We start from the raw sequence: 27,258 nt of genomic DNA, 5'->3' as shown, positions 1-27,258 counted from the left end.
CCAAATCCCAACAACCCTTTCCTACGCCATACACGGAGTAATTAATCAGTCTTTTGTGGCACGTGCGCGTTCAAGTTACCATGGGGGAAAAACACCAATCCAACAAAATAACAAACAAAAAAAAAAAAAAAAAGGGAAAAAGGGCGAGGGAGGAGCGTTAACCTGTCAAGAAATAAAAACCAAGTTCCCAAAACCGAAACCACGCCGGAAAACCTAGCTCGTGACGGTCACCCAACTCGGCCGCCCTGAGGCGAACAGGAACAAATATCCCCACAATCACATTTTCCCATCCCTTGTCAGACAACGTTGAATCAAGCATGTGAAAGCTACAAACCCCACTTTTCCGCACAAGTGCTTGCAGTTGTCGCTTATCTCCGCTTCCCCAAGTTCCCAATTCCCAATTCCCGATTCCCGATTGGTCTTGTACAAGGGTCACCCCATCACCAGTTCTCGGTTCCTGCAGCCGAAGGAATCTCCATCTCAAATCATGATCTAAAAACATGAAGATGTTGTCATGGTGTAACTCTCAGTTGATTAATCAATGTCTTGATTGGTTCGGGCCCTAAATAACCTATATTTTATTGTAATCGCCCCATGTATGACACCCCATTATTCGCACAATACCTCAACATGCCACCGTTCCCATGCCCACATATAACGACGACGTTTTGTTTTCTGTCCCCATCATCGCCAGAACACCAACGACAAAAACCACCTGTATAAACCCCCCTCTAAAGACGCAGCCGCCCCATTCCTCTAATAGAATCACAAAACACCAGGCTAATGCTGACCATGCCCCACCCCCCACCCCCCCCTAATCACTATCTGGCGGCGTCCCCCCGTTCTTCATCATCTCCTTCACCTCTGCCTCCATCTGTCCAGAAGTCATCTCCAATCCAGCCGCCGCATCCAGTCCAGCGCTCCAGCCCGTCACCTTATTCGCGAGCTCCAGCTTCTTCTGGCACGCCTTGTAAACCAGCTCCTCCACCGTCCCCTCGCTAATCAACCTGACAATCTCAACCGGCCTCGTCTGACCCAAACGATGCGCCCGATTCTCCGCCTGAATATCGTCTTGCGGATTGTCGCTCTGATCAAAAATGATGACCTTGTTGGCCGCCGTCAGGTTGATACCGGTACCTCCCGATCCCGTCGTTAGCAGGAACACCGGGATCGTCGGGTCGGCGTTGAACTGGTTGATCAGTTCCTGTCGCTCGCTGACATCAGTGTTTCCTTGAAGACTGAGGTACTCCACCCCTTCACTAGCCAGGCATTCTCCCAGAATCTCAATAACCTTGGCAAACCTCGTGAAAACCAAGGCCCGGTCTCCGTTCTTCTGATACCCCCTAATCAACTTCAACAAGCTCTTCACCTTGGCACACTCTCCCCAGGACCCATCTGGCAAGTCAAACGACCTGATGCACTTGTAATCTCTGCACCACAAATGAAGCTCAAAATCCGACAGCGCCTTGAGTTCATTCGTCAGGTGCCCGAGATTAGGCTGCTTGAGCTCCGACTGTGGTATCCTCTTCATCAGCACCTTGGCCATTTCCTCCACATCCTTGTCCTTGAAGTAGCGTCTGAACAGCTGCGGATGGATAGCCGACTTTCTCAACTGGATCCAAACGTTGTTGGTATCATTGTCCCTGCCCTTTTCCGCAACGACGGTCTGAGAAGATTGAGATGTTGCCGACTTCCTAAATCTTCTCGCATAGTCCTCATAGATACTGGCCTGTGTCTTGTCCATCTTGCAATACTCGACCCTTGTCGTCTTCTGGGGCATGTCTTGGAGCACCTGCTCCTTTCGGCGTTGGAGGATAAATGGCTCGAGAATGGTCCTGGCACGGGGTACCCGCTCGCTGGCCAAGATTGCGCCCTTGGAGACGTCCGCCAGAGAGAACTTTTGGCTGAACAACGCCTCCAGTGTTTCAAAGTGCTCTGAAAACAGCTTAGGTTCCACAAAGCGCAGGAGGGCAATCATTTCCATGAGGTTGTTTTGAACAGGCGTGCCCGACAGAATCAACCGCCAGTCGGCCGTGATGCGTAGCAGATCCCTGTAGAGCTTCGTCTTGGGATTCTTCATCTTGTGACCTTCGTCAAAGACGGCAATCTTTGGCTGGATGCGTCGAAGATTGGAAATGTCGTCTGGCCGCGAGAGCTGCGAGTAGCTCGTTAGAACAACGTGATATGCTTCCGGATCATCTTGGATCTCCTCCGCAATGTCATCACGGGTGGCTTGGGGGCCTTGGTATGTGATGACATGGATGTCCGGGGCGAATCTTTTGAACTCCGCAGCCCAGTTGGCCAAAGTCGAGGGCGGCACGAAGATGAGGTTGGGCCATGGCCGGTCGCCTTTCATTTTCCCCTTCTCGTAATCCTCGACAACGGAGCACATGAGTGAGATGACTTGGCATGTCTTTCCCAAGCCCATGTCGTCTGCCAAAATTCCACCGCAGTCCAATTTGTGCAACAGACGCATCCAGTTTAGCCCATACCGTTGGAAGGGCTTCATGGTACAATGACCTTCCATATACTTGGGCTGGCGGTGGGGCAGGTCGACCAATTTTGGGTCTTCCATGCTGATGGGTGTCAAGGGCTTTCCATCATCCGCCTGAGAATCGTTTTTCATCTGGCCCGTTTCATCCATCGTCCACTTAGTAGTCGATGCTTTAATTGCACGGGCCTGTTTCTCACAGGCCTGGATAACATAGTCAATCGCATCCAACGACTTGGCGTAAGACTTGACCGCTGATACAATGTCATCTCCCACAGAGAGTTTGGCAGATTTCTTGCCCTTTTTCTTGTGAGCAAGGGTGACTCGGCGAGCATGCTCTAGATCCTTGAATGGTTGGTGGGAAACCATGACTTTCGCAGTGTCTTCTTTGACGCCAGCGATGGCGACCAGTTGCACTACGTCGCAAGTGTTGAGATACTGGAGGACTCGGGCATCAAACTCGCTTGAAGCCTCCTCATCTTCGTCGTCCTCGGCATCTTGCGGGGAAGATCGACGCCCCTTGGCCTTTTTACTATCAAAGTCCTCGTCTCCATCGTCATCGTCGCTAACAAGATCAATGACCTTAGCTTGTTTTCTTGGCTTCTCGACCGGCTTGACCGGAGAACTTTCGGGACTTGCTTGCCGGCCAGGGCGGCGACCTTGGACGAGCCTCCGTCGTGCAGGCTGTTTAGGTGGGGACGGTTTCCGGAGCGACTCGAGACTCTCATCCGAGGAGGGAGACGAAGGAGACAGCGAAGCCCAGTCTTTTTGTAGGCCGTGGCGGTTTGATGTGCTGCCATTTGATTCTTGTGTATTTTGTTTCTGTCCCGCACACCGTATTAGTAACTTGACTTGTAGACCGAAACGTTAAACATACCGACTTGGCAGCTACCTGCGCCTTCAAGGCTAGTGAAGTGGATGACGTCGATACACTGATACTCGGCTCCTTTCGCTGGAAAGACGAAGGTCGAATGTCTCCCCGTGTTCGCTCGGCATCCTCGTCGGAAGAGTCTCCTCCGACATAGATCGGCGCATCCAACTCGCCGTCTGATATCTGTACAAAATCTCGCTTCTTCGAAGCAGTAGACACAGTTCGACTCGCTGGGGGTTTGAAGCTGGTGCCTGGTGGAGCCATCGCGCTTGCCAATCGACCGCCAATTCGCGGGGCAACTGGTTGTGGTCGAAATGGGGAAGAGGCAGGAACCTCAATGATTGATCGGGGCGAGGAAGGTACGACAGACATGGGGCGTATGGAAGGTTTGTCCATGATCTGTGTCGGTTGTGTAAAATAGGGCGACTCGCTCACAATGTCGTCGTCTTCGATGTCGTCGAATGCCAAACCTCTGCGTCGGGTGGTGGTTGGCGGTGAAGATGAAAACTCCATTTTTTGTTGTGTCTCGACTGGTTGGGTTTCGACTGAGGGTGGTAAAGGTGGAGTAAACTTCGGAGCAATCGTTATCTTTCAAAAAAAAAAAAAAAAAAAAAAGAAAAGAACAAAGAAGACAACGGAGCAATGTGTAGAGTGCTCCGAAGTCAAAGGCGCCGAAAGAGAAAGTCGGACGAAAAGTCGGGGTCCTTGATGATGTCCCACCCCTGAATTGGTAAATTTCAGATCATTCGTAGTAGCGACTGTTGGGATTTCTGCCGTTAGACCGATACCGCCCCGTTATCAAAGTCAATGAAAAGTCAACAAGTAAAAGAGACTTTGCTGAAAGTGGACGCCGAACAATTGCCACAATGTCTCCTTCGTTTGCCTCCTCTTTGGGTGTGGTAACCGGTCGATTGGGCAGTACTCGAGTCGAAACCAGAATTTTGAACAAAAGAGAGGGAGAGAAAGGGAAGAAGAAACAGCCCTATCTTTCTCAGAATTCAACCATCAAAAACCCGGCCCCACAAACCTCTGCCAGCAAAAGCAAACGAGAGCGCGTCAATCGGGAATTTCAGTGGGCCGGACGCGCTTGTACTTGCTGCACGTCGACACGTGAGCTGCGAGCGATGTTCCCATGCCAATTAAGCACGGACTCACCTACCCAATACGTACCTCTCTCACACTCACAACCAACATCATCAAGCAAGCCTCACCGTTGACCATACCATATCATCACATACTACAATCCAAATCTCAAAGATCGCCCAAAATGGCCACCCGCCGTATCATCTCCCAAGAAAAAACCCTCCTCGACCAGCCCGACCCAAACTCCCTCTCATCCTCCTCCCCAGCTCAAAAGTCCAACATCACCCCCGCCGTCCCCTCAGCCGTCATCTTCAAGCTCCTCGCCTTCACACTCGCCATGATGGTCGTACCTATCGGGTCTTACTTTGCCACCGTCAACACTCTGTTCAAAGGTAACTAACACGGCTTATAAATCTTCTGCTCAGCCTTGCTCTGTCACTCACTCACTCACATACACCACCCTCTGTGTGCCCTCTCCCATGCCTCCCATATCTTATGGCTCATATCCCCTTTCGTATCCCCTCATAACTTCCTTGTTCATACCCATTCTCACAACGCCCTTCCGTATTCTCTCCCATGACACATTCATTAAACATACGGCTAATTCCCCCCAGGCAACTCAACCTACGCCGGCGGCCTCGCAGCCATAATGGCAAACGTAGTCCTCATAGGCTACGTCCTCGTAGCCATGGCAGAGGACCAGTCCGACCGTCTAGAAGAGGAGAAGAAGCAAAAGCAAGAGGGGAAGAAGGATCGTTGACCACTGTCTTTTTCATTTCCTCTCGTCTCAACTAAAAATTATCTTGTCCATATTTTACCCCCATACACACAGATGGGACATGGTTCCTGCTACTTACTACCTACGATATGGTCTTTAAGAGGGGATTGAGTGGCAAAGTTATGGAATGGATGTGGCTATTGAGTACCAGTATTGAGGCAGAGAGGACTAGATAGCCCGTGTGGCATTAATGCATCAATCATGGGATCAAATGTCCAAACTGTAAACTATATTTGTCTCTAGTTTCAATCACATGAAACAACAAATTGATACCAACTTCGACAGCAAGGGATCTCTGCCGAAAGTCTTACCACCTCAATTCACCATTACTACTGGATCATAATAGTCCCCCTCCCCCTTTCCTTGCGCTTTCCAGCATATATATATCCAACCATATCTCATCTCTCAACCCCCCAAATCACACCCACACACACACACAAGAAAACACCAGCAAGAACACACCAAAATGTTAAAAATCAAAAAAAGAATCCCTCTCATTATTTTTCTTTCTCTCATGTACCAAATCAGAACAAAGGACTCGACAGAAAAACGCCCTTGTACAGCAGTAGTAGTAATTCCCATTTCCTAACGTGCTTCCCTTTCCCTTTCCCTTTCCCATCCCAACCGTGTGTGTGCGTATATGTGTACTTCAACACAAACCAACCCATTCATCATCAAAATCACAATCCCGTCCTAGAAAACCACCTCCAGTCGAGTATTTCGCTGAGAGAAACGACAAGACGCCAAACCATCCGCAACTAGTCGAACATCCTACATCTTCTAAATGTCCAATCTCCTTATTCTTCTCCTCTCTGCCAATATGCCTGTCCACAACAGCCTGACAAAACGCAACGCCCCATGCAACAAAAACATCTGAACGGTAGCAAACCCCCACCAAAAGCCCCACATCCATACCAGACGTTTTTTTAAAAGGCGAGAGTGAGAAGAACCATCGGGTATCAAAAAAGTCGACATTATCGGCGGCGGCAACTTAAACAAACTGTCGAAATATCATCGAAAAAAGCAATCGTCAAAAATGTCGACCCCTCTTAGTTGTTCTTGCTAAACCTCCTCGAAAACCAACTCTTCCTCTTCTCCGGTGGCGAGGGTCTATCCTGCACCTGAGGTGGCGACGCAGTCGTGGTTTTCCTCAACGTCGAACCCTTCTGGGGAACCGCTGGAGGGGATACCTGTTGCTGAAAGTTGGGCAAATCTCCCGAGCTTGAACTGCTGCTTTGAGCTCCCACTGCAAACGATGGTGGTGGGTACACCGAGTTGTTGCTGAACCCAATGCCGTAGTCGTTCATCTGCTGTTGTTGCGGTGCTGGTTTCCTCTTCGGCGCCGACTGAACCCGCTCGATGGAGCTATTATCGCTGCTTGTTGGGTCCGTCTGATACCCGGCTGGCTCTCCTGACGTACCACTCCCTGAAGCCGTTGTGACTGTCTCATAGGACCGATGGTTGCTGGGGAGCACGTATTCGTTGGGACCCGGCCTGTTACCATGCGGGTCGGACTGCATTCGGTTCCACCTTTGCCGTCCAGCTGCCGGGTGACCGTTGTACCCTTGGTCGTAGTGATGTTGTCTGAGGTCCTGTTGGCTCCCACCGACACGATCATGGTACATCATTGATGGCGGCCGGCTGCCATAGTAGCTGTCGTGCGAGAATCTACCACCATTGCCATCTGAGAGTCCACATGTCAGCCTCATGCAAATCAATCCTACACGGCATTGCATTACTTACTGCCATAATAGCTAGCTCGTCGGTTGGCTCTGGCATCCGGGTCTGCATTGCATGCGTTAGTCAATATCCCGCCACCCGAGATGTCCAAGGGTGCAGGGTGCATACCGGGCCGGATCATGGACCTCCTGTTGCTGTATCCGCCATCAATTGCTGCCTCGAAACTCCGAATTGTGTCTAATGGTCGTTCCCAGCGGCTTCTGGTGGGATTAGAGCGGTCAGGTTCGGCTGCGCCAGAAATTATGGTTAGTACTTTGTGTCACAATTCCCCAGGTTTGCGCCTCATACTGATTGGGTTGCCATAGAGATCCTTGTGTTGAATGCTCCTCAAAGGCGCGAGCGACGATGCTTCGTTTGCGGCAACCTGTGCTACACGAGTCTGTCAGTTTAAAAATTCCTCATCTCAAGGGAGACACCAAAACATACCAGGTTCCGCCTCTTGCATTGCGAGGGTGGGATCGGCTTTGCTGTGAAGTCTTTTGGCTTCCTTCTCGGCTGATGTCTCGTGCAAGTCTACCTTGTCGGCTTTCTGATTGCTGCTAGAACCCTGGGATTTGTCCGACCTGAGACTGAAGCTTCTAGATTTCCTGGTTGGGTTCGCAGGGCGCTGCTGAGTCGAATGAAGCTGATGTTGTTGTTGTTGGGAAGGATGCTGCTGGGACTGCTGGTAAGACTGCTGATATGACTGCTGGTACTGTGGATGCTGTTGCTGCTGCTGCTGCGGCGGGGCCTGAGGGTACTGATAAGCAGGCGCAGGGGGGAGGTTCCTGTTCTGGGATGTTGCGGTCGCCATCTTGTCGGGCGCTGCGGGGGGTGCGATAACTTTATTGCTTCGCTGTGGTACGTGCTGATGAGGAAAGAAGATGGGAAATGAGAAGGATCTGCAACGGGCCCGCAAGGTGACAGGGTCGTGATCGCAGTTTGCAAGGTCAAGGACGACAAAAAGATGCTGGGGGCAGGCGTAGCTCTGGTGATGTTGATGGATCCTGTCGCGCCGAAGTGGGCCGGGGGACTGGGGTGCCTGATTGTGCAGGAGCTTTTCCGAGAGACGGACCCACGAAAAACCTGTCGCAGGTTCCTGCTGAAATCAAGGAACCGTGTTGTGCGTGGGATGCTGGTGTCCAAACAAATCCAACCTCACGGAGCAAACAGTCAGGCGGTCTGACAAGGAATAGTAGAGAAATGCGTGGGCAGCGTAGCGTAGCGTTGCGGGCGGTAAAGTAATGGTAGTAAGTGGTAGTGTACGGAGTAGTGATAAGGCCGGATATCCGGGCGTAAGGGCAAACAACTATTGGAACTTCTGACGACCCTGCCACCCTTTTTATGAATCGACTCCAAAGATAACAACCCGACTCCCGCCTGCCAATTGTCGGCGACCTCTTGCAGCAAATGGGAAAAATCGATCGGGCTGTGCTGCTGGCCTTGGTCCCAGAAAGAGCTCTCTTGGTGGAGTAAATGGCGCTAGGTGCCGAGAGGTGACAGCGGAGCGGATGGCGTTTTGACACTGGGCTCCACTGGCTGACGTCAATCCAAGAGAGACTGGGCTGGGATGGCGCTTGATCTTCGCGTGGCTCTGGCTCGGTCTTCTCAAAGAAAAAAAAAGCAACAGGGGGCCGCTTCGCGATTGTTCCACGTGCGTTGTGGCTTCTCTTCTTTTATGTATTTCTTTTTTTTTTTTTTTGACAAGTCTTTTCGACGCGTGAGACTGGGGGGGGAACGAATGGACGACTGCTGAAATACGAGCCTTGGAGAATGCACTAGACACTTTCAGTGCCAGTTTTCGACTTGCATGCGTCGAACAGTGCAGCAACAAGAATCGGCGCTAAACCGATGCAGGAGTCGTTGACGCGCAAAATGTACCGATTCAGGTGCCAGGTGGCTCGCGCCAAGCCTGTTCTTGCTGGGCCGTCCTAGGGTTTGTGAACTTAGACGGGGCAAAAGAGCAATTGAGGAGGCTGAACTCGTTTTGCTGAGATATCGATACGGACTATCGGACAGATATCGGACAACGAGAGAGAGACGGAGAAGTCGAACGGTTCAATGCTCAATGCTAAAAGACGGGAGACACAAACGAGTGTTTGGATGAAACGGCCTGGTTTGAAAGTAAATACGGAGTCCACGGTATAAGAATCTGGACTGGTTGCCCAAAGGTTTCCAAATAATTTGAAAGGAGGGATGAAAATCGCGTGGCGGGAAGGGCCATATCTTTAAGAATGGATTCGCTGGATTCCGAATGCAGTTCGACCCCAGAAGCACCTGAGGATGGCCGCGTGGTAGGGCGGGCAATGGTGTTTCTCTCGGGTCTCTTCCAGCTTATGATTTGCCGCTTGCGGTTGCTGTCTGCATTCTGCAAGCTCACCATTTCAACCCCGTTTTTCACCGTCGCAATCCACTGAACACCAGGAGACTCGTGTGTCACCCGGATGATCCGCTCCCAAACCCCGCGCGTCGTGCTGTCACAGATCATCTCCAACTCAATTGCAACAGCTCAATCGCCGGCCATCGCTGACAATCTCCAGACTGGCAACGACTGGCCGCTATTCACCCCATCCCGTTCCAGGCGCCATGGGGGAAAGAATACGGACTCGCTGCGCCTCAGACAACTACGCGGCCAGCCAGAGAGGAACACACGGCGCCCGTGTTACCGAGCGACAGCGTGGGATGTGCCCCTTTTTTTCCTTGAATGGATATCCGATACCTATGCTACAATACGATTGCCATCCCACCGAGCCCACTCATGCGGCTCAGATGCAGAATTCGACATGTGAGAAATGCCAGCGTTATATACAGCCCTTGGCATTGTATCAATATGCAAATCCTGAGCTGGTGATCATCCCTCGGAAGTTTCAACTTTTGGGAGAGCCAGCTGCAAGTTGGGCATTTTGGACGGTTGTGGACGGTGGACGGGAGCTATCTTAGGGTACCCTGCGTCCCACAGAAATTTAGAATCCGTCCGACACGGTACGGACCAGAACTGCACGACAGGTTCAAGCTGCAGGTCCTCGACGAGGTAGCCACCGCTGTGGTGTCAGCACAACTAGCTCCCTCTTGTTTCCTGCGGCGCGAAAAGGGGGATGCTGCCAGCCTAGAGCGTGCGCCCGGACGAGCATCCCGAGCCGAGAGTTTTCTCCTGGATGTTGGATGGAGCGCTGACAGGATTATGACGATGACGTTCGATCTTCAACATGAGGGGTAAACGACTGATTCATGGCCAGCCAAGATATATATTCCAACGTCCATGCCACAACTGCTGTGTTGGCACACTCGAATCCCGATCTAAGTTGGTACGCATTTCTGGAAAAGGATTGGGCTTGTCCCTTTTCAACTTCGGCACCATACCAAACTACCCGACTCGTGGATACAAGAGCCATCTTTCAACGGTGGGGGGGCGGGAGAGGGTAGCATTGCAGCTTCAGGTTTTCTGGTTGTGAAGCCACCCTCCCTCCCTACTCATTGCCTTATCGCTGCATAAAGGTAGGTAGTACACGCTTTACACGTAACCAAGGTTTGAAAGGCAACAACAACAAAGTCAACAACGGTGGGCCAGAATAACCATAGAGTCCGGCACGGAGCCGGACATCAAGTCACAACAAAACACCGCCCGCATATATCACCACCTTTTGCCTCTTTCCAACCTTTCAAATTTCCGGTGTACCCATTTAGTTTCTTGGTACGTAAAGAAAAGGGGTAAAGTAGCAATATGCTTCCTTGACTTGAGCCTGTTTCCCAGAAAGCAGGTTTTTCCTAGTCTTTTTGAGACAAGTTATCATACACGTCGTTTCCCAGAGTCGATCGAACCAACCAGGCCCTGAGAGGATGGAAGCACAAGAAGCAGGCTTCACAGGGCGATGATCTTGCTTCTAGCTCCTGTCAATCTGTCAATCATGACCCCACTCTTCCCCAGTCGGATCAACACGAGAACGTGGTTGTTTTCGATCGAATGGGGACGACCAATGCGTATCCAGTTGTTTGGCAACGTGGGAACCCCAGGCCCGGGAACTAGCGGGATGGCCTGGGTGGGCTTGATGCAGAGAGCTTAACTGCAAGGCCGACACGCTGGATATTGTTCCAGCCCGCTGGTGCTTTTTCAAGTCAAGTTTTACTCTCCAGCATGGGCATAAGGCTTCAGCGAAACCCATCCAGCAAAAAGAGCTGGAGAAACTGAAGATATAAAGTCAGCTACTTGGACTTTTACATCTCTCACTGTGGCGTCGTGGCGCCGTATTATGTGCTCCTGGCTGCATCCCCGGCCGCACACCATGCCGCCATCACCCTCCACCTCGGCCCGGCCATCACATAGATCGTTCGAGAAGACCAAAATGTCGTTATCGTAAACCGAGACACCTCTGCTTTCGTCTTTCGCCAACCCCCCTCTCAGTGTCTAACCCTAGTCTCAGACGCATCATCTCAAGCAAGCCACACCCATGATGAACCCCAGGTCCGTGACCGTGACCAGGGCCGTGAACCCCGGCCGACTGTTGAGAAACCTATCTGCCGAAGCTAGCCAGCCTGATTGTCGATCCCATCCCAGCTGTTCGGGAACTGATCCAAAACAAATGAGGCGCCCGTGGCGCTGCTCATATCAAGTAAGTAACACAAAGGGTCTGTCGTCTTCCATCTCAGCTTCCATGGGTGGGCTGAGAAAGGCCGATGTCGTCTTGCTTTGAGACGAGACCACCTGTCGCATGTTCCAAAGTGACACTTTGGACTTTTTGACTCTGGACGACACAGAGACATAGACACAAGGGGAGGGGGAGGGGGTAAATGACACAAGATCTGAATCTCCATTTCGACCGAGAACCAGCATCAGACCAAATGACAAAAAACACCAACCTAAACGCAAACAAACAAACAGAGATGCTGAAAGAAAGGTGAGATCGGGGAATAAAAACCCTTTACCTCTCAGCCCACCCACCTGCTGTACCTGTGTTTCGTTTCCTCAAGTCCACCCTGATATTAGGCGCTGTAACCACTTCACGCTGAGATGAACTGTGTAGCACAGGGATAGGTAGGTACATTCCAGCACGAACGGAAGAAGCGATATGATTGATCAACTTTGACTGACCCTTCACATCTTGTTTTCTTTGCCACCTCTTTTCTCGCTGAAGAATCACAGGACAGCACTGCCTCAATTTCACTGCCCACCAGCCTGCCCCAGACAGCATGCACAACATTCCGCATAAACACCTAGGTAGGTAGGAACTCGACCACCTCAACAATAACAACCATCAGAGCCTCATCCCACCGCAACACAAACACCCACCTACCCTTCCCTCCCCTCCCCTCCCCTCCCACAGCAAAACCACCCGTTGCACCACGCCTCCACCGCCTTGCCCCGCCCTTGTATCTCAACCCAATCTCACAGGAAGAACGCACGTAAAAACGGCCTGTGGCATTTCAAAACATATCCCCCTCGCCAGCTAACAAGGGTAAGTATTGAAGCGGACAGAGAGAAGAGACTTGATATTGCAAGATCATGTATGTATGAATATATATATATATATATTACAGGACTGTCAGTATACATCAATCATCAAGTCAGCCTAGGTACCTACCTAAATGAAATGATATTGCCCCCCTGTAAACAAGAAAACGAAGAAGCCAAGAAGACCCTCCTCACTCCACCAACGTTGGCGGTGGTGGGAGAAACAAAAGAGTCTGTAACAAGTGAGCAACAAGCCTCAAAGACCAGCAACCCGCCTGCGAGTTTCGTTGTGGTCAGGTGAGATGGGGGAGACCTAGGCAAGGATATAAGATCGATTGCAAGATTCCGCCGGGAATGGTATATGGGGGTTGTGAGGTTATGGATGCGGAATTTGTAGGATATGGGCTGTTGAGATATGGTGGTTGAGATATGGCGGTTGAGATATGATGGTTGAGATATGGTAGTTGAGCTATGGGCTGTTAGGATATGGGCTGTTGAGATATGGGATTTGAGATACAGTAGTTGAGATATGGGTTGTTGGTAGTAGGCTGACGGCTGGCAATCTTGTTACTAATGATGGGCGTTTCTGGAAGCTGGTCTAATCAACATCTTGGATGATGATGGGTAGGGCGACAACCATACTGCACACAGGTGAAACCTGGATGGGTTCTGTCCCTTGGATAAGCTCTGTCCAAGACTGGTTAGCAACACGCCACAACACACAAGAATCAAGAATCCATATTGAGAACGAATTGAGAAAATGGAAGACTGAGTGGTTCTGATAAGTGCTGTCTGACCCAAGGCCCTTCTCAAAAAAATAAAAACACAACCTCGTGGCCAGCTCCCAGGCAAGAATAGCCCCCCCCATTCCCAGCTCACAACCAACCGAGCATCCAAGCCACAATTGTCGTCGTCTGGAAAGACCTGTTGATTCTTCTCAGCCCCAGGCTGGCCATTAATGTTGTATTTTTGACATGGCAAGACTCTTGTCAAGTGCCGCCCCTGAACTGCCGATTTTGTGTCCCATCCCGCAACGCACCCAAAGCACTGAAATCCCTTTGCACCCCAGATGTTGCGGATCCTCAAATGGCATTTTGTCATTTTTTGCGATTGCCCTGATTTTTAATGCTAGAAAGCAAGGCCGTCCGTTGTTGATTTCGTCAAGTCCCTGTCTAATTCCATATGCACCGAAATCATGAACCACCCGTTACCGACCAACTCCTGCCCAGCCCATTCTCCCCCATCTCTATTTAGATGGTGGAGGGGTAGAGCATGATGCGAACCGAGGCGCCGAAAGACTTAGCGGGGAGAGGGGTCTGGAACTTGGCGCGGACGACGCCGGAGTTGCCTGTATCAAGAGTGTCAGCACAAAGAGACACTTTCCAAGAAAAAGCCGCTGCGAAGAGAGCTCCCGATATATCGTACCATGTGGTCTGGTGACCTTGCCCCAGATAACGCGGATCTTGGTGCCGCGAACCTCCTTCTGACCACGGTAGACGTACGCAACCTTCTTGCCAAGGTAGAAGCTGTGCCCATTGTTAACTCCTGTCCTTCTGTAGTCCCCATAGTCGATTCGCAACCTACTTGGCAGCGTTTGTGTCGTCAACGCCCTCAATCTTGATGAGAGAGGTCTTGGAGTGGACGGCGTGCCTGGAGCGTTGGTAGCTCAGGTGGCGACCCCTATGGAAGGAATCTGGTCAGTCTCGCGCTTCTTATCGAGTCGAATCGGGCATTTCGAAATTCTGAATCGCAATGTTGCGTCGTGGTGTTCGGTTCGATTCGCAGCGGGTCGAATTGCCGGTGGGGTTTCACTCACTTGACATATACTAGATCAGACATGTTAGCCCATGGTCTTTCACTCGATTGGCAATCCAGCAGCGACCATCGCCAACTTTGTCGTGACGGCGGCCATGAAGGTGCCCAGATTTCGCGTTGACGATGTCGCTGCTGTTGTTGCTGCGGATACTCGGGCAGACTCACGTCTATGACCAGCTTCGGTAGGCATTTTGATGGCTTGGTGATTTCCCTCTGAGATTCTTCCTTGCCACGGTCAAGGGCAATCAGCAAAATGTCGTGCTGATTAGAGGTCCGGCGTTTGGCGACGTGAATGTGGCTCTGCACTTACCTTCGGCACGCCAAATGAATTCGAAAATTCGCATGGTGGGATTTGGTAGGGCTTGGGCCAGTTTAGCGGGGCGGATTATCTGTGGCGCCGAGTTCGGCAGGCAGGAGCGACCTCTGAAGTTCTGTGGGCCACTCCCGCCTGGCCCCTGCACTCAGCGAGGTGTGGCTGGTGGGTCCTCAGCCACGAGTGATGCAATCGCAAAAATTGTCAGTGCTGTCTCCCCCTGATCCCTGTCCAGTTGGCTCGATGCCAAGAGAAAATCTGCGATGAGCACAACGGCTGTGGACTTCCTGCAACCGACGACCGACGACCGAGGAGGACCTGAAGTGATGATTCATCAGATTACAGCACCGGACCTCTGACAATCCTCATGCCGCTGCTAGCCCCCGTACGTCACCCTCTTGAGCTTCTCGGTTCAGCGCGGCTTCAGCTTTGTAATCTCGAATCAGACAATTTGGTCGGCCCCAGTCGCCTGTTAGAGCCATTATTTCCCTCTCATGGGCATGGTTTGTATCCAACCTTCAGAACAACCAACCAGCTGTGAACAGCATTCAACATACCCTCCACCCCGAACACGACCTCTCTGCCGACCGTCTAGCTCGAAACATGTCAAGAGATGTCCGGGAATTCAAGCTGAAAATCAAAGCCGCGTTCTCAAGATCTGATAAGCATTTCTGAGGGAAATAAGCGGTTGCAGGGCGGGCGGGTAATATAAGCCGTACAGGGAAGATGCTCAAGACTCTTTTTAGGAAGCACTCCACCAGCATCACGACATGCGAAGCCGGCCCGGAAGTCGGAGGTATGCTTGGCCATTCTTTTCGATATTCTGAAGTGGCCAAAACATCCAAATTGTCAGTCTTGGCCCGCCCGACCAAGGGTTGGTTGCAGATGTGGGATGTCCGAACTCCTGAGACCACCACGGACTCTGGGCGTCGGCTCCGGAGACCCTCAACCCCGCGGAGAAGTGCGTCAGCTGTGTCCAGAGACTTTGGATAATTCTCTGGCCCGCGGACTTGACAAGAGAGGATATACTTGTCACCAGATGTGAAGAAGCTTCTCCCGGGTGGGAACTTTTTATTATGGAATCGATTTTCTCTTTGGTCTCTCGGTGCTTGCTCACCGGAGCTAGCAAGTGTCAACGTGGGGGGAGTCAAACTTGACGCATTCTGCCGGCGAGCGAACCCTTGACCAACAAAACTATTCCGGGACCTCCGCACCACAACGTGCCCATTTTGCCTGTTTTATTTGACTGGCAGCTCGGCCTTTGGCGAAGCCAGCGTCCTCCACTGTGACTGCGTTATTTCCTTCGCCTACAGAAGTGGGTAGCGGACAACATGTAGGCGGCGTGGAGGCGGAGGAGGGTGACGAGGGGGAGGGTTGAGGGCGGCCCCCCCCTTTGATGTGGCCAGAGCTCAAATTCAGCCAGGGGGGAGCTCGACAAGATTCGGATACCCCACCTAGCTCAACAAGTCGCAAGCGGTGCCTCCACGAGCAGCCCTACCTTACCTTCATCCGCCAAAACACTGATGCTACATATTGTGCAACTGAATCTCGGGGCAGACATAACTGCATCTCGTCAACATGGAACTGCCCTCTACTTTATGCTTGCCCGCTCTTTTGCAGCGTCCCGTCTAATTGGTTGAGATAGGCGTGGCATGTGCCGCACCTCGCCGGCCTCAGAATTTGGGAAAAGGGTGTGTATTACCGCGTTGGGGATTCTGGGTCACTGCCTTTGCAAGACGCAAGCTTCCAAAGCGCCGGGACCGGTTAGTGTTAGTGTATCTGAGAATCAAAGCTTTTGTGGCCGGGAATCAGACCGACCCAACTCTGCTCATGGTCTTTCCCACACCGCTCGCCGGGTATGCCTTGCCAGAGGGGGTGACTGTCCTGGGAGCGGCAACCGCGCAAAACTTCACTTTGCGATGCCCCGTTTCGGGGGTGTCCCGAGGCACGTAGATATTTCATGTAGGCCTGCAAGCAGCTGACTGTTTCTGCCATCCGGACTCCTCGATTGTTATGACGATATGTCATGTTAGGGGTCCTAACACGGACCCAGTCCAAGCTCCCCCTTCAAGGCCCAGGGCAACCAAGTACGTAAAGGCCTGCGGGGACCCTGAGTAAGCTACCCCCTCGTCAAGGTGCCCTGCGCTCTAGCTCCAGTCTGCGCATCACTCAACCCCCCTCTCTCCCAGGGCGGTAGAAATACCATTATCCCCGAAACTTGGTCGGACTCCGATTAGTTTTCCCATCCTTCCTCCTGTCAACAAAAAAAACTTTCTGTCCTCTTTGCTGCCGGCTTCCCTAAATCCCCTCAGCTCCGTTTCCCTGCCTTTTTGAACACAAGACCCTGCTGGACAGAACCAACCGACAAGATGGCCGCTGACCTGCACACTGCTGGGTAAGTCCGTCCCGGACCCCGCCATTGAATCATCGCTCTGCTTCCTGTGGAGCTCAGGACGACCAGGATAGCTTTGTTCGAGCCTTGCGCGCTCGCGATCTCGACGGTGACTGCATTCTGTGGTGGTTTGCCCCAAGACGGCGATGGCAGCATACGAGATTGGGCCAGTTTCTGGCGGAAACAGTCACAGGAGGGAGAGCGCATAGACATTATGCTAACGATCCGAACAGGGCCGTCGAGCTCAAGGAGAACACTGTCATTGTTGTCCTTGGCGCGTCCGGCGATCTTGCAAAGAAGAAGACTGTATGTGTCATAGAGAGAGGAAATTCTAGAGTGTGTGCCAGAGCCATTGAGCTAACTTTGTCATCACAGTATCCAGCCCTTTTCGGCCTCGTAAGTTAGCAAAGTCCTCTCCCGAGGGCCTCGAGATTAGATTACTAAACTTCGACCCCCCCCCCCGCGATAGTACCGGAACCAGTTCCTGCCCAAGGACATCAAGATCGTCGGATATGCCCGGACAAAGATGGACCATGACGAATACATCCGCCGAATCAAGACATACATAAAAACTCCCACGAAGGATACGGAACAGCAGCTGGAGGAGTTCCTCAACATTTGCTCATATGTCTCTGGTCAATATGACCGTGACGAGTCCTTCCAACAGCTCAACCAGCACCTCGAGAAGCTCGAGTCCGACAAGAAGGAGGCCAACAGACTCTTCTACATGGCCCTGCCTCCCAGTGTTTTCACCATCGTGTCGCAACATTTGAAGAAGTGCTGCTACCCATCAAGGGGCGTTGCCCGTGTCATTGTGGGTTGACTCTAATTCAGCTAGCTCAACACCCTGCTAACCAACCTGACAACTAGGTCGAGAAGCCATTCGGCAAGGACCTTGCCAGCTCCCGGGAACTGCAAAAGTCTCTGGAGCCCGACTGGAAGGAGGAGGAGCTCTTCCGTATCGACCACTACTTGGGCAAAGAAATGGTCAAGAACATTCTCATCCTTCGATTCGGTAACTCGTTCCTCGGTGCCACCTGGAACAGGCACCACATCGACAATGTCCAGATCACCTTCAAGGAGCCATTCGGCACCGAAGGCCGCGGCGGTTACTTTGACGAGTTTGGCATCATCCGTGACGTTATGCAAAACCATCTTCTCCAGGTCCTTACACTCCTCGCCATGGAAAGACCCATCTCCTTTTCGTCCGAGGATATCAGAGATGAGAAGGTGCGGGTACTCCGCGCCATCCCCGCCATCGAGCCCAAGAACGTCATCATTGGACAGTATGGCAAGTCGCTGGACGGCAGCAAGCCCTCGTACAAGGAGGATGACACAGTGCCCAAGGATTCGCGCTGCCCAACATTCTGCGCGCTCGTTGCCTACATCAAGAACGAGAGGTGGGATGGCGTACCGTTCATCATGAAGGCGGGCAAGGCGCTTAATGAGCAAAAGACCGAGATTCGTGTTCAGTTCAAGGATGTTACCTCGGGAATCTTCAAGGACATTCCACGCAACGAATTGGTTATGCGCATTCAACCGAACGAGAGTGTCTACATCAAGATGAACTCAAAGCTCCCCGGTCTGACCATGCAGACGGTCGTCACCGAGTTGGATCTTACCTACCGCAGACGCTTCTCGGATCTCAAGATCCCCGAGGCCTACGAGTCGCTTATCCTGGACTGCTTGAAGGGTGACCACTCCAACTTTGTTCGTGACGACGAACTCGACGCCAGCTGGCGCATCTTTACTCCTCTCCTCCACTACCTGGACGATAACAAGGAGATCATCCCCATGGAATACCCATATGGTACGTTTGAGACGATACACAGCATGACTGAGTTCAGATACTAATTGGTGATGTTCAGGCTCGCGTGGCCCTGCCGTTCTCGACGACTTCACATCGTCGTACGGATACAAGTTCAGCGACGCTGCTGGGTACCAGTGGCCGACCACGTCGGCTCTGGGACCTGGAAACAAGTTGTGAGTAGCTTGTCACATACTGCATGGCGTTTTATTTCTGGGGCGAGGTTTCTGCTACAGTACGGTTGAGCACCCGTTAAACTCTGGCTTTCAACACAGTTGAGCGCATCTCGAACTTGATGGCGACAATTTTTTAGCAAATGGGGATATCAGTTATTAGAAACGACCGGTGTTTTTGTATGGGAAAGAAACGTCTCGGTTAGACTTTTCAGGGCAGGAAGCCGAGCCGGAATGGGCGGGAACAGGGACAACGACGAATGACGCCAGAGGAACCGTCTTTTTCCCCCTTCATACGGGCTGGGCAAAGGTTGTTTGTGTTCTTGATGATCGGGTATAGGTAGCCAGCCAACATTCGTGGGAAGAGAGGAATGGCTTAAATAACGAAGTCTGTGTTATTATTATGAAAATATTGTTCCGATTCGACTCTGACGCGTCAACCATTGATTTAAGAAATGAATATATATAACCAGCAATACTTAGTTCTCTATAGGTAGGTTAACTGACGTCGATTAAAAGCTGATTACGGATATATGTAAATATGTGGAAATTACCGGCGGTTTACCTGGAAAATACCGGTGGCTTGAAAACATGCACAATAAGTGGGGGTGAAAACAGTGGATGCCCTGGATCTTAGGCAAAAACGGCACCCAGCCGGCTCAGAGCGAACCGGCCTCAACCCCAGCTGCAACTCTCTTTGAACTGGAACATTGAAACTGCCCCATCACCACGAAACTCGGCACCCCACGACCGCGATTGCGCAACAGAAGCAGTTCGCACCTCAACGACGTCCAGGAGCACATTGTTCCGTTGATCTTTCCACGTCGATAACGACCCGGCTTCTGCGCGTCCGCTGCCCTGAGTACGCCTGTCGCATCGAGCATCCGATTCTTTTGGCGTTTTGGCTTTCGGCTGCCTTTTTGCTTTTGAGTAAGGGCGGTCCCTCGTAGCGACGAGCAACGGCCTAGTCCTTTCCTTTCTCCTTCGACCTTTTCTCGGTGGAGCCGACCGATTGACGATTTTTCCACGACCATACGAAGATTTACCCCCCCTCCGTGTCGCAGGACGAATCCCCCAGCCGGTACATGAATTTTCGCCCTACTGCCGGACCGCTTTTCTTCTTTTAGTCGGCTGTTGTTGGCGCATGCGCTCCGCGACCGTGTGCGGCGAACCTTTGATGATACGAACGACCGACACGAACAACAACGAGCGAGCGGCCGACAGTTGCCGAGTGTGTGCGCGCGGTCACTGCGATTGAAATCTGAAATTGGAGTGACTGGCACCGGCCATTTTACCCCATGGTGACGACTTCCTAGGTGACCGATTAACCCGCTGGCCTACCGGACCTACGCGTTCAACGTCGCGTGTTGCCTGTTAGGATTACTTTACAGGCAGTCGGATTCGGCAGACGTCATTGCGAAAGTGCCATACTGTTTACTGGCCCTTTTCGAGGACATTTGAGCAGTTTGGACGACGGGTGTGTTGACGGCAGCCGCCGACAGCAGTGCGGGAAAGAGCCGCTCCAGCAAAAGATGGCGGGCGCGTTCAGGATGGAAAACGGTACACAGAATGGCGTGCGCAGCAATCACGACAGAGAGGGGTGGACGAACGGCGTGAATGGGGACAATATCAAGCAGGAGCACCGTTCGGAAAAGGGCAAGGGGGTTGCTGGCGGTTCGGGGGTGGAGGCTGGGTATGCTGGCAATGGGCCACAGGTGAAGCTGGAGGAACTACCGGACGAGCTCCAGCACATCACGGCCGAGATAATACCGCTCAACATGCTGCTTTCACGGCTGGCGCAATACTCGCACGGGGCCCTTCAAGACCAGATCTTACGGCTTGAGTCGATGCCATTACCGCAGAACCTGTCCAATGGAAACGGCAACTACCACCCCACCACACAGGAGGATACTTCGCCGGAAAGTTTGGAGAAGAAGAGGATGCTTCTCAATTTCATACAGGATCTGCACACGCGATGGGTTAAAGCTCTGGTTCTGACGGAATGGAGTAAAAAGGCGGACCAGGTTGGGAAGCTCATCGACATCAGGACTCATCTGGCGAGCAAGCTCGAGTTGTTTAGCGTGACGATCTGGGAAATGATCAAGACGAAGCAGGATATGTTGTGGGCCAAGATTCCGAGTCCAGATCTCAAGACTGCGCTTGAGGTTCTTGCCCGCCCGAAAATCCATTGGATGCCTGACGTAAGTATTGTTATGTTGAGATGAAGCGTATTCTGGCGATGTTAACATGACCTTGCTGCAGTTTGACTATCTGCCACTTCCAGAAATCACACCCGAGGAATCGGATGCCTGGATTGAGGAGGTCAACACCCTCTTGAGCGCCAGACTCAGCCTTGAAGAATTTGAAAGGATACCAGCGCCATTTGCCGATTACAAAATCGACTCTGGTGTCGCCACGTTCTCTATCCCGGGTGAATTCGAGGTTGACTTGACGATTGGGGACGATGACTTTGAGAAGCAGTTCTGGTTCATCGATTTGAGAATGACTTATCAACCAACACCACCGCCACTCTCGGAGCAAGCCCGGTTGGCTGCCGAAACGAAAATAAACAACGCCTTGGGGACCGATGGGTTGCTGGGCGCTTACCACTACCTTCACGGCCTTACCTTGACCGCCAAAATCGGGGAGTTCACCCGGCAGGCTTGGCAATTGCGAGCGGGCAGGTGGGCTGACTGCTTGCAAGTCGAGCGGCTGAATCGTGCTGTGGCCGTCCACTACTGGGCCAACCGTCCTCATTCCAAGGGCAACAAGAGTTGGATTATTCTCGGGGTGAATAGCAGTAAAGGCGAGGATGGAAGGCCAGATCCGAAACACCCGAGTTACATCACCCTTCGTTGGTTCCGTGACGGTGTCGAGGTCAAGGACTTTGATATTAGCTTTGACGTGGACAATATCAGCATGGATAGTCTCTTGGAGGCTGTCATCTCAAGGCACATTGAGCACATGCTGTCGTCCATGTACAACAAGCTTGCGAGCAAGCCTCGGTTTACTCATAAGCAGGGGAGGCTTACGCTGTGCGGGTCCAGGAAGACACCCGGGGACTTTACGCTTAGGATGCAGGTCCTCGATGACAAGGATGTTACCGTGGGCATGGATCTTTACACAGGGGCGTTCACCCTGCAGGCTCAGTCGCCGATGGCGGCGGACGTACAGAGGAGGCTGAACACGTTTGCGAACCCGGCCGAGGAGGGTGCGAATCTGTTGGAGTTGTTGCGCTGCCACTATGCGACCACTGCCTTGATGAGCAGGGCTAAGAGCATTCGGTGGATGGTGTCGAGAGGGTCGCCGCTCAGTATGGATGAGATGAAATCCATTGTCTACTCTGGTCCTCCGTCGACGAGGGAGCCGTTCCAAACGGTGTGGATGAAGAAGGTGGGCTGGAACCCGCAATGGTTCATTTTTATGAGCATGAGCCTTGGCGGGGACCAGTGGTGGCTGGTTGAAATGTGAGTTTTCTTCGGGCCGTTCGTCTCTGACAGTCCGAGCGTTATACTAACATGATCAAAGTCCTAACCCCCAACAACAACAACGGCCAGGCGCAACCGGCACCCGGGTCAAGATGTACACCAAGATGCCCATGGCCACCGAGCAGCTCCGCCTTTCGGATCAGTTTTTTGAGAACCTTACCCTTTATGCGACCGGCATGATTGCGCAAATCACCGATCTCCGTGAGCTCCATAGTAAGCGCATGGCTCACACCACTCGCGAGGCTGTCAACTACAGTCTTCCTGCGCAGATCAAGATGCCGACGGTGTATGTCCGGTTGTCAGACATGCTAGGCCCCAAGGGTGGTGGTCGTGGGCTGTGCTGGGCGCAGGAGTACATCCCTATCGTCTTCAAGGGTGTCCAGGCGGATAGCCCGATGAAGATAATCGCCGAGGCGAAACTCACAGTGACCAACCGGAAAAGGTTTCAGTTTTTGAAGGGGAATGTCGACCATGACGTCAACTATAACCCGAATATAGGGCAGTTTTCGTTGAGGCTGAGAGGGGAGATGGGGGCGACGGTCATAACGCTGCTTACATCCCGGATCCAAGCGCTGGATAAACTCATTGAGCTTGTTGAGGCGATTGGGAGGGCTGGGAAGGCGGTGGTTCACCAGAGTGTGACGCTGAGGGAGGTCGTGTTTACTTATACTGATAGTGTCCCGACCGGAAATCCTGAACAGCAAGCACCAAACAATACCCGACAACAACAACATCGACCGTGGAGAGTCCGCCTCGACCTGACAAAAGAACGGGGGGTGAAGGTTGATCTCGAAAGGGGCAATCCCCACTACCCGGTTATTGACTACATTAGGGAAATGGCCAACTCGCCTGACTTTGAGAATCTACCGTCGTGGCTGGTGCTGAGTCTACCGCTCTATCGGGCGCTGGAGAAGTTGGGTGGTGTAGAGCAACCGGGGGTGGTGGTCACGGTGCTGCACAGGGGGCTAAACTGGGTGACGATTCGGTGGGTGGTGCAAGGGAGGAAGGTGAACGTGGAGGTGAAGCCGAGGAGGAGGCAGGGGACGTTGATGTGGAGTTTGTCGAGGGTGGTTGATTCCCCGGATTCTTCTTCTTCCAAACCACCTCCACCTGAACAAAATGACGAGTTTCAGAAGGTGCTGGCGGAGAAGGTTTGGAACGAAAAGGGGAACGGGTGGAAAGGGTTGACGACGGGGGCGGCGGCGAGCTTGGAGGGGGGGGTGGAGGAGATTGTTAGGTTGGTGGATGAGGTTGTTAGGGGTGTTGCTGTTGGGGGACCTCAGCAACAGCTGCCGCACTATCAGGGCGCTCCTCCGCAACCGACACCGCAGCAGCAGTTCCAGCAGGCGCAGGCGGCGAGGTTTCAGCAGCAGATGCAGCAGAGGCAGCAGCAGCAGATGCAACCGGCGGCGAATATGACTGGTGGTCCTCCTCCTCCGCAACCGGTGATTCCACAGGCGAATATGATGAACCGGGGAGCGTCGGGGCAGGGTCAGCAAGGGAGGCAAGGGGGAAATAATCAACAGGGTGGTTATGGGAGTAGTATGGCCAATGCGCTCGTGTTGGATTAGATGTTGGCACGCGGGGGAGGTTGGGATGGGGTTAGGACTTGAAATAACTGGCATCAGCGATAAGTAGCAAAAAAGCGAATACGTTGCTGTTAAGGGGGTTTGGGGGGGGGGGCATAGCAAAAAAGCGGAGATGAATAAACCGCGGGAACAAACATCTTTTTATGCTTTTGAGGGTGGTGGCATGTTTTGGTTTTGTGTTTATAAAGACTTTTTTTTTTGACACCCCTGAAGAAAGTTTTGGAGGGAAGGTATATGCATTCATTGCAAACGTGTGGCATGGTATGGCATCGCCATTGGGGGCGATCAAGAGAGAAGACGAATAAAGGAGATTCATAACATGAGTTTGGTCATTGGCGAGGGTTGATGTTGTTTGATGATGCTGTTTGGTAAAATTAGAACATGATACCGAAGCGGAGTTTATATGGGAGATTTGATTTTATACATGCCTGTGGGATGGGTGTGGTTGTTATGTGATGATGAGCGATGTGAGATTTATCGGTGTTTGTGTGGTTGTGAGTGTGAAGATGAGGGCGAAAGAAAAGTATTTTGTTTTCTAGACGCTCGTCTGTCTCTTGGTATTTTTTTCCCCCATGATTGAGCCCTAGTTCTGGGAGGTATTTTGCTTGAGCTGTAATGGATATTGACACCTATGTAATTTAAGTGATCTTCACCTTTTGCTCCTTTTTCTCTTTGTTTTTGGGAGAACCTTTACGGAGGCCCCTGTTAATCTAACCAATGCCCCCTCTCCCTTCCCCCTCAACCATCAATATAGGATATAATTATATTGTAAAGGATGGTTATTAAGTGTTAAAGTGTATGTAATAAGCCTTAAAAGATAGTTAAAAGGCTTTAAAAGATAATTCAAAGGCCTTTTACTATATTATAAGAAGGGTAAGTAAATCGATAGATAGGGAGGGGGGCGCTGGTAAGATAAACAGGGGGCACCGTAATGGTTCCCTCTTGTTTTTCTCCCATCTTGACACGACCAACCTCCTTGTTCATATCAAGACACCTTCCCAATAACCACCCAAAGAGCAAAAGAAATTAACAAAATCTATATATATTTATCCCATAACCTATCAATACACATTCCCATTTTCCCAACCCGCCTCGCTCGCTCCCCACCTAATTTTCCACCCTCCTTTTTTAAACCCACCACCACCCACCCACTCACTCACACCTCCCTCTCCCTCTCAGACTCCGCACGCTTCCTCCTTATAATCGCCAGCCTCCTATCATGCCCCCTCAACGCCGTAAACCCCGATTTATCAACCCTAACCATCGACCTCACCGGCGCCGCAAACCTCCACAACCCCGTATCCCCCACCGTAATTGACTTTGTCTCCACCGCTCTAGTCGCAGCCTGCCAGTGAAAGCTCCCCCTAATCTGCCTAGCAATATCCAGCGCCGCCCTAATAGACGGCAGCACCCCCGGCACCTGATATGACCCCCCCGCGACAGCAACCCGTCCCCTAAACGCCGCCAGCAACTCCTCATGCGCAGCCTTCATCCGCTCCCGGTGACCGACAAGCTGCTGAGGGATGCAATCCTTACAGAGCTTCGTGCTGACAACAGCAGTGTCATTCGTCGCTCTCGAAAAGCCGAGGTGTCTCGCCACAGCATTCTTCGCGTATCTAATGGCAGTTTGCTCGTCGGGGATTTCATGCGGGGGGAGGTGGTCCCAGTAGTGGCCCCCCATCATGACGGTAAGTTTCGTTCCCCTGATTGTGTCCTTGCCTCGGTTGATGTACTGCCCCGGCCGGTGGGGGTTTGGAACCCATTCCCTGTCCGAGTCGAACATCACCCCCAGGATGAAATGTCTGTTTTCTTGAAAGGGGACAGATTGCGGGATGAGATATCCAAAGCCCTTGTGTGGGTGGTTGAGGCCTGGTTCTGGATACCACAGGTTCACCACCCGGATGGTAGTCGCGGTTGATTTCTCCAACGAGGGGAGGGTGCCAGGGGAGCAGATATCCGCGAGTGTTTTGGCGTAGAGCGTCGAGATGACCTTTTCGTACGTGATCGGGGTCGGCTGTTTGGACGTCCTGATAGCGACACGGTCCGCCTTGGCGGCATATGTCATGGACGTAACCCGATGGCCCAACCTAATCGTGACATTTCCCCGCTTCTTCAAAAACTCCACCAGCGCGTCCGTCAGCTCGTTGAGGCCAGAAGGGAACCAATGCGCCGAAGTGGTGAGATGGTCCTCGGCCAGTTCCCTGCATGCATCTCCCCGTACCCAGTTCAGCAGCTCGGCATCTGGGGTATCGAGCCAGGTGTACGCTGGAGGTAACCGGGGGTATCTCCCGTCCTTGAGGACATCCCAAAACGGCGTCCTCTGCACGCTCAGCTTCCAGACGTCACCACCATAGATGCCGTGCATGACCGCCGAAAGGACATTCTCGACCAAGTCGGAGCGTCCAAACATTTTCGTAAAGTGTTCCCCCACCGAGAGTTCGTTCTTCGAGTGAGCATCCTGTGTAGGAGGCTTGAGAGTGCTGGTAAAAAGTTGCCGTAACCTCGTCTTCCCAAAGCTCCAGAGCGACGGAAACAACCCCTCGAAAAGCGGTTCCTTTCTCAAAGTCTGCCATACTTCCAGCAGGGTCATGGACTTGTCCGGGAGCTGAACCAAATGGTCAGGGTAGTAAATATACTTTCCCATAACCTCCGTCTCAGGCGCGTTCTGGAGCTGCTCGGATAACCCCAGTTGGGTAACCTACAACACACTCACTCCATCATCAGTTTCCCATCCCATCCCCACCCAAACAACTTCCACACAAAGATATTCTTACGCACCAGGAGATAAAACGCCAAATCATCGTACCGATACAACGGCCCCCTCGAATGCTGCGGGTTGACCATCCTCGCCCCCCTCTGAAACCACACACTCCCCTTCTCCCCAGTCAGCCCCTTCACCTTGACCTCCTCCGAATCGATCCACCCACCAAGCCGGTTGCTCGCCTCGTATATCGTGATCTTCATCTGCGGATGCCACCACGCCAACCAAAACGCAGTCGCCAGACCCGTCAGCCCGCCTCCCAGAACCGCAACTGACGCGGGCGGCCTGTCGAATATGGTCGGCAACCCATCGACGTCACCATGGTTCGATTGCCTCCTGACCGAGGTGGTAGACAAAAGGCAGCTGTATCTCGGTGGCGATGATGAGCGCAGTGAGCTTGAGAGATGAGAGGATGTGATCAAGCGTTGGCTTCGAGCCAAGCAGCGCTGGCTAGTGGCGAGCATGATGATGAGTTACTCGACGACTGCATCTCACATACCAGGCGTCCTGACGAAGCAAGCTTTCAAGAGAG

General features: G+C 52.2%; 9 protein-coding genes across 9 annotated transcripts; 4 read left to right on the top strand and 5 right to left on the bottom strand.

Annotated features, from left to right (window-relative positions):
• Positions 1 to 814: 814 nt before the first annotated feature.
• On the bottom strand, positions 815 to 3,952 carry FUN30 (DNA-dependent ATPase fun30; the record flags this gene model as incomplete). The annotated part of the gene is made up of 2 exons (XM_062942230.1): positions 3,369 to 3,952; positions 815 to 3,313 (listed from the first exon to the last, which is right to left on the bottom strand). The coding sequence occupies exons 1-2, from the start codon at positions 3,873 to 3,875 to the stop codon at positions 815 to 817; spliced, it is 3,006 nt and encodes a 1,001-aa protein (XP_062805159.1). The 5' UTR covers positions 3,876 to 3,952.
• Positions 3,953 to 4,268: 316 nt separating this feature from the next.
• VMA21 (vacuolar ATPase assembly integral membrane protein vma21) lies at positions 4,269 to 5,490 on the top strand. The gene is made up of 2 exons (XM_062942229.1): positions 4,269 to 4,837; positions 5,060 to 5,490. The coding sequence occupies exons 1-2, from the start codon at positions 4,495 to 4,497 to the stop codon at positions 5,203 to 5,205; spliced, it is 489 nt and encodes a 162-aa protein (XP_062805158.1). The 5' UTR covers positions 4,269 to 4,494; the 3' UTR covers positions 5,206 to 5,490.
• A 116-nt stretch (positions 5,491 to 5,606) lies between these two features.
• Positions 5,607 to 9,483, bottom strand: QC764_109600 (uncharacterized protein). Its single transcript, XM_062942228.1, has 5 exons — positions 7,390 to 9,483; positions 7,252 to 7,332; positions 7,072 to 7,191; positions 6,967 to 7,008; positions 5,607 to 6,907 (listed from the first exon to the last, which is right to left on the bottom strand). The coding sequence occupies exons 1-5, from the start codon at positions 7,754 to 7,756 to the stop codon at positions 6,273 to 6,275; spliced, it is 1,245 nt and encodes a 414-aa protein (XP_062805157.1). The 5' UTR covers positions 7,757 to 9,483; the 3' UTR covers positions 5,607 to 6,272.
• Positions 9,484 to 13,045: 3,562 nt separating this feature from the next.
• RPL33B (60S ribosomal protein L33B) lies at positions 13,046 to 14,393 on the bottom strand (the record flags this gene model as incomplete). The annotated part of the gene is given in 4 exon segments (XM_062942227.1): positions 13,046 to 13,736; positions 13,814 to 13,968; positions 13,973 to 14,068; positions 14,248 to 14,393. Coding segments are annotated over 4 exon segments (495 nt in total). The 3' UTR covers positions 13,046 to 13,638.
• An 849-nt stretch (positions 14,394 to 15,242) lies between these two features.
• QC764_109587 (uncharacterized protein) lies at positions 15,243 to 15,509 on the top strand (the record flags this gene model as incomplete). The annotated part of the gene is made up of 2 exons (XM_062942226.1): positions 15,243 to 15,312; positions 15,370 to 15,509. 2 exons carry the CDS (start codon positions 15,243 to 15,245, stop codon positions 15,507 to 15,509), a joined length of 210 nt encoding a protein of 69 aa, XP_062805155.1.
• A 466-nt stretch (positions 15,510 to 15,975) lies between these two features.
• Positions 15,976 to 16,077, bottom strand: QC764_109583 (uncharacterized protein; the record flags this gene model as incomplete). Its single annotated transcript, XM_062942225.1, has 1 exon — positions 15,976 to 16,077. One exon carries the CDS (start codon positions 16,075 to 16,077, stop codon positions 15,976 to 15,978), a length of 102 nt encoding a protein of 33 aa, XP_062805154.1.
• Positions 16,078 to 16,491: 414 nt separating this feature from the next.
• On the top strand, positions 16,492 to 19,274 carry ZWF1 (Glucose-6-phosphate 1-dehydrogenase). Its single transcript, XM_062942224.1, has 6 exons — positions 16,492 to 16,911; positions 17,142 to 17,214; positions 17,284 to 17,304; positions 17,378 to 17,722; positions 17,779 to 18,718; positions 18,777 to 19,274. The coding sequence occupies exons 1-6, from the start codon at positions 16,886 to 16,888 to the stop codon at positions 18,893 to 18,895; spliced, it is 1,524 nt and encodes a 507-aa protein (XP_062805153.1). The 5' UTR covers positions 16,492 to 16,885; the 3' UTR covers positions 18,896 to 19,274.
• Positions 19,275 to 19,572: 298 nt separating this feature from the next.
• RGR1 (mediator complex subunit) lies at positions 19,573 to 24,476 on the top strand. The gene is made up of 3 exons (XM_062942223.1): positions 19,573 to 21,089; positions 21,151 to 22,355; positions 22,417 to 24,476. Exons 1-3 carry the CDS (start codon positions 20,421 to 20,423, stop codon positions 23,945 to 23,947), a joined length of 3,405 nt encoding a protein of 1,134 aa, XP_062805152.1. The 5' UTR covers positions 19,573 to 20,420; the 3' UTR covers positions 23,948 to 24,476.
• Positions 24,477 to 25,114: 638 nt separating this feature from the next.
• HEM14 (oxygen-dependent protoporphyrinogen oxidase) lies at positions 25,115 to 27,190 on the bottom strand (the record flags this gene model as incomplete). Its single annotated transcript, XM_062942222.1, has 2 exons — positions 25,115 to 26,663; positions 26,744 to 27,190. The coding sequence occupies 2 exons, from the start codon at positions 27,188 to 27,190 to the stop codon at positions 25,122 to 25,124; spliced, it is 1,989 nt and encodes a 662-aa protein (XP_062805151.1). The 3' UTR covers positions 25,115 to 25,121.
• Between the last annotated feature and the right edge of the window lie 68 nt (positions 27,191 to 27,258).

Source organism: Podospora pseudoanserina, chromosome 1 (genome assembly GCF_035222485.1).
Source record: "Podospora pseudoanserina strain CBS 124.78 chromosome 1, whole genome shotgun sequence".
In the NCBI taxonomy this organism is placed as follows: domain Eukaryota; kingdom Fungi; phylum Ascomycota; class Sordariomycetes; order Sordariales; family Podosporaceae; genus Podospora; species Podospora pseudoanserina.
Note: the sequence above shows the minus strand (reverse complement) of the source record. Positions and strands in the feature narration are given on the sequence as shown.

Coding starts and splice junctions, on each gene's coding strand:
- RGR1 (XM_062942223.1), top strand. CDS start 20,421: ATGGCGGGCGCGTTCAGGATGGAAAACGGTACACAGAATGGCGTGCGC. Junction 21,090..21,150: donor AAATCCATTGGATGCCTGAC/GTAAGTATTGTT, acceptor ACCTTGCTGCAG/TTTGACTATCTGCCACTTCC. Junction 22,356..22,416: donor CAGTGGTGGCTGGTTGAAAT/GTGAGTTTTCTT, acceptor ACATGATCAAAG/TCCTAACCCCCAACAACAAC.
- ZWF1 (XM_062942224.1), top strand. CDS start 16,886: ATGGCCGCTGACCTGCACACTGCTGG. Junction 17,723..17,778: donor GGGGCGTTGCCCGTGTCATT/GTGGGTTGACTC, acceptor CCTGACAACTAG/GTCGAGAAGCCATTCGGCAA. Junction 18,719..18,776: donor CCCCATGGAATACCCATATG/GTACGTTTGAGA, acceptor GGTGATGTTCAG/GCTCGCGTGGCCCTGCCGTT.
- VMA21 (XM_062942229.1), top strand. CDS start 4,495: ATGCCAATTAAGCACGGACTCACCTACCCAATACGTACCTCTCTCACA. Junction 4,838..5,059: donor CGTCAACACTCTGTTCAAAG/GTAACTAACACG, acceptor AATTCCCCCCAG/GCAACTCAACCTACGCCGGC.
- QC764_109600 (XM_062942228.1), bottom strand. CDS start 7,756: ATGGCGACCGCAACATCCCAGAACAGGAACCTCCCCCCTGCGCCTGCT. Junction 7,333..7,389: donor AATGCAAGAGGCGGAACCTG/GTATGTTTTGGT, acceptor AGACTCGTGTAG/CACAGGTTGCCGCAAACGAA. Junction 7,009..7,071: donor GAGGTCCATGATCCGGCCCG/GTATGCACCCTG, acceptor CATGCAATGCAG/ACCCGGATGCCAGAGCCAAC.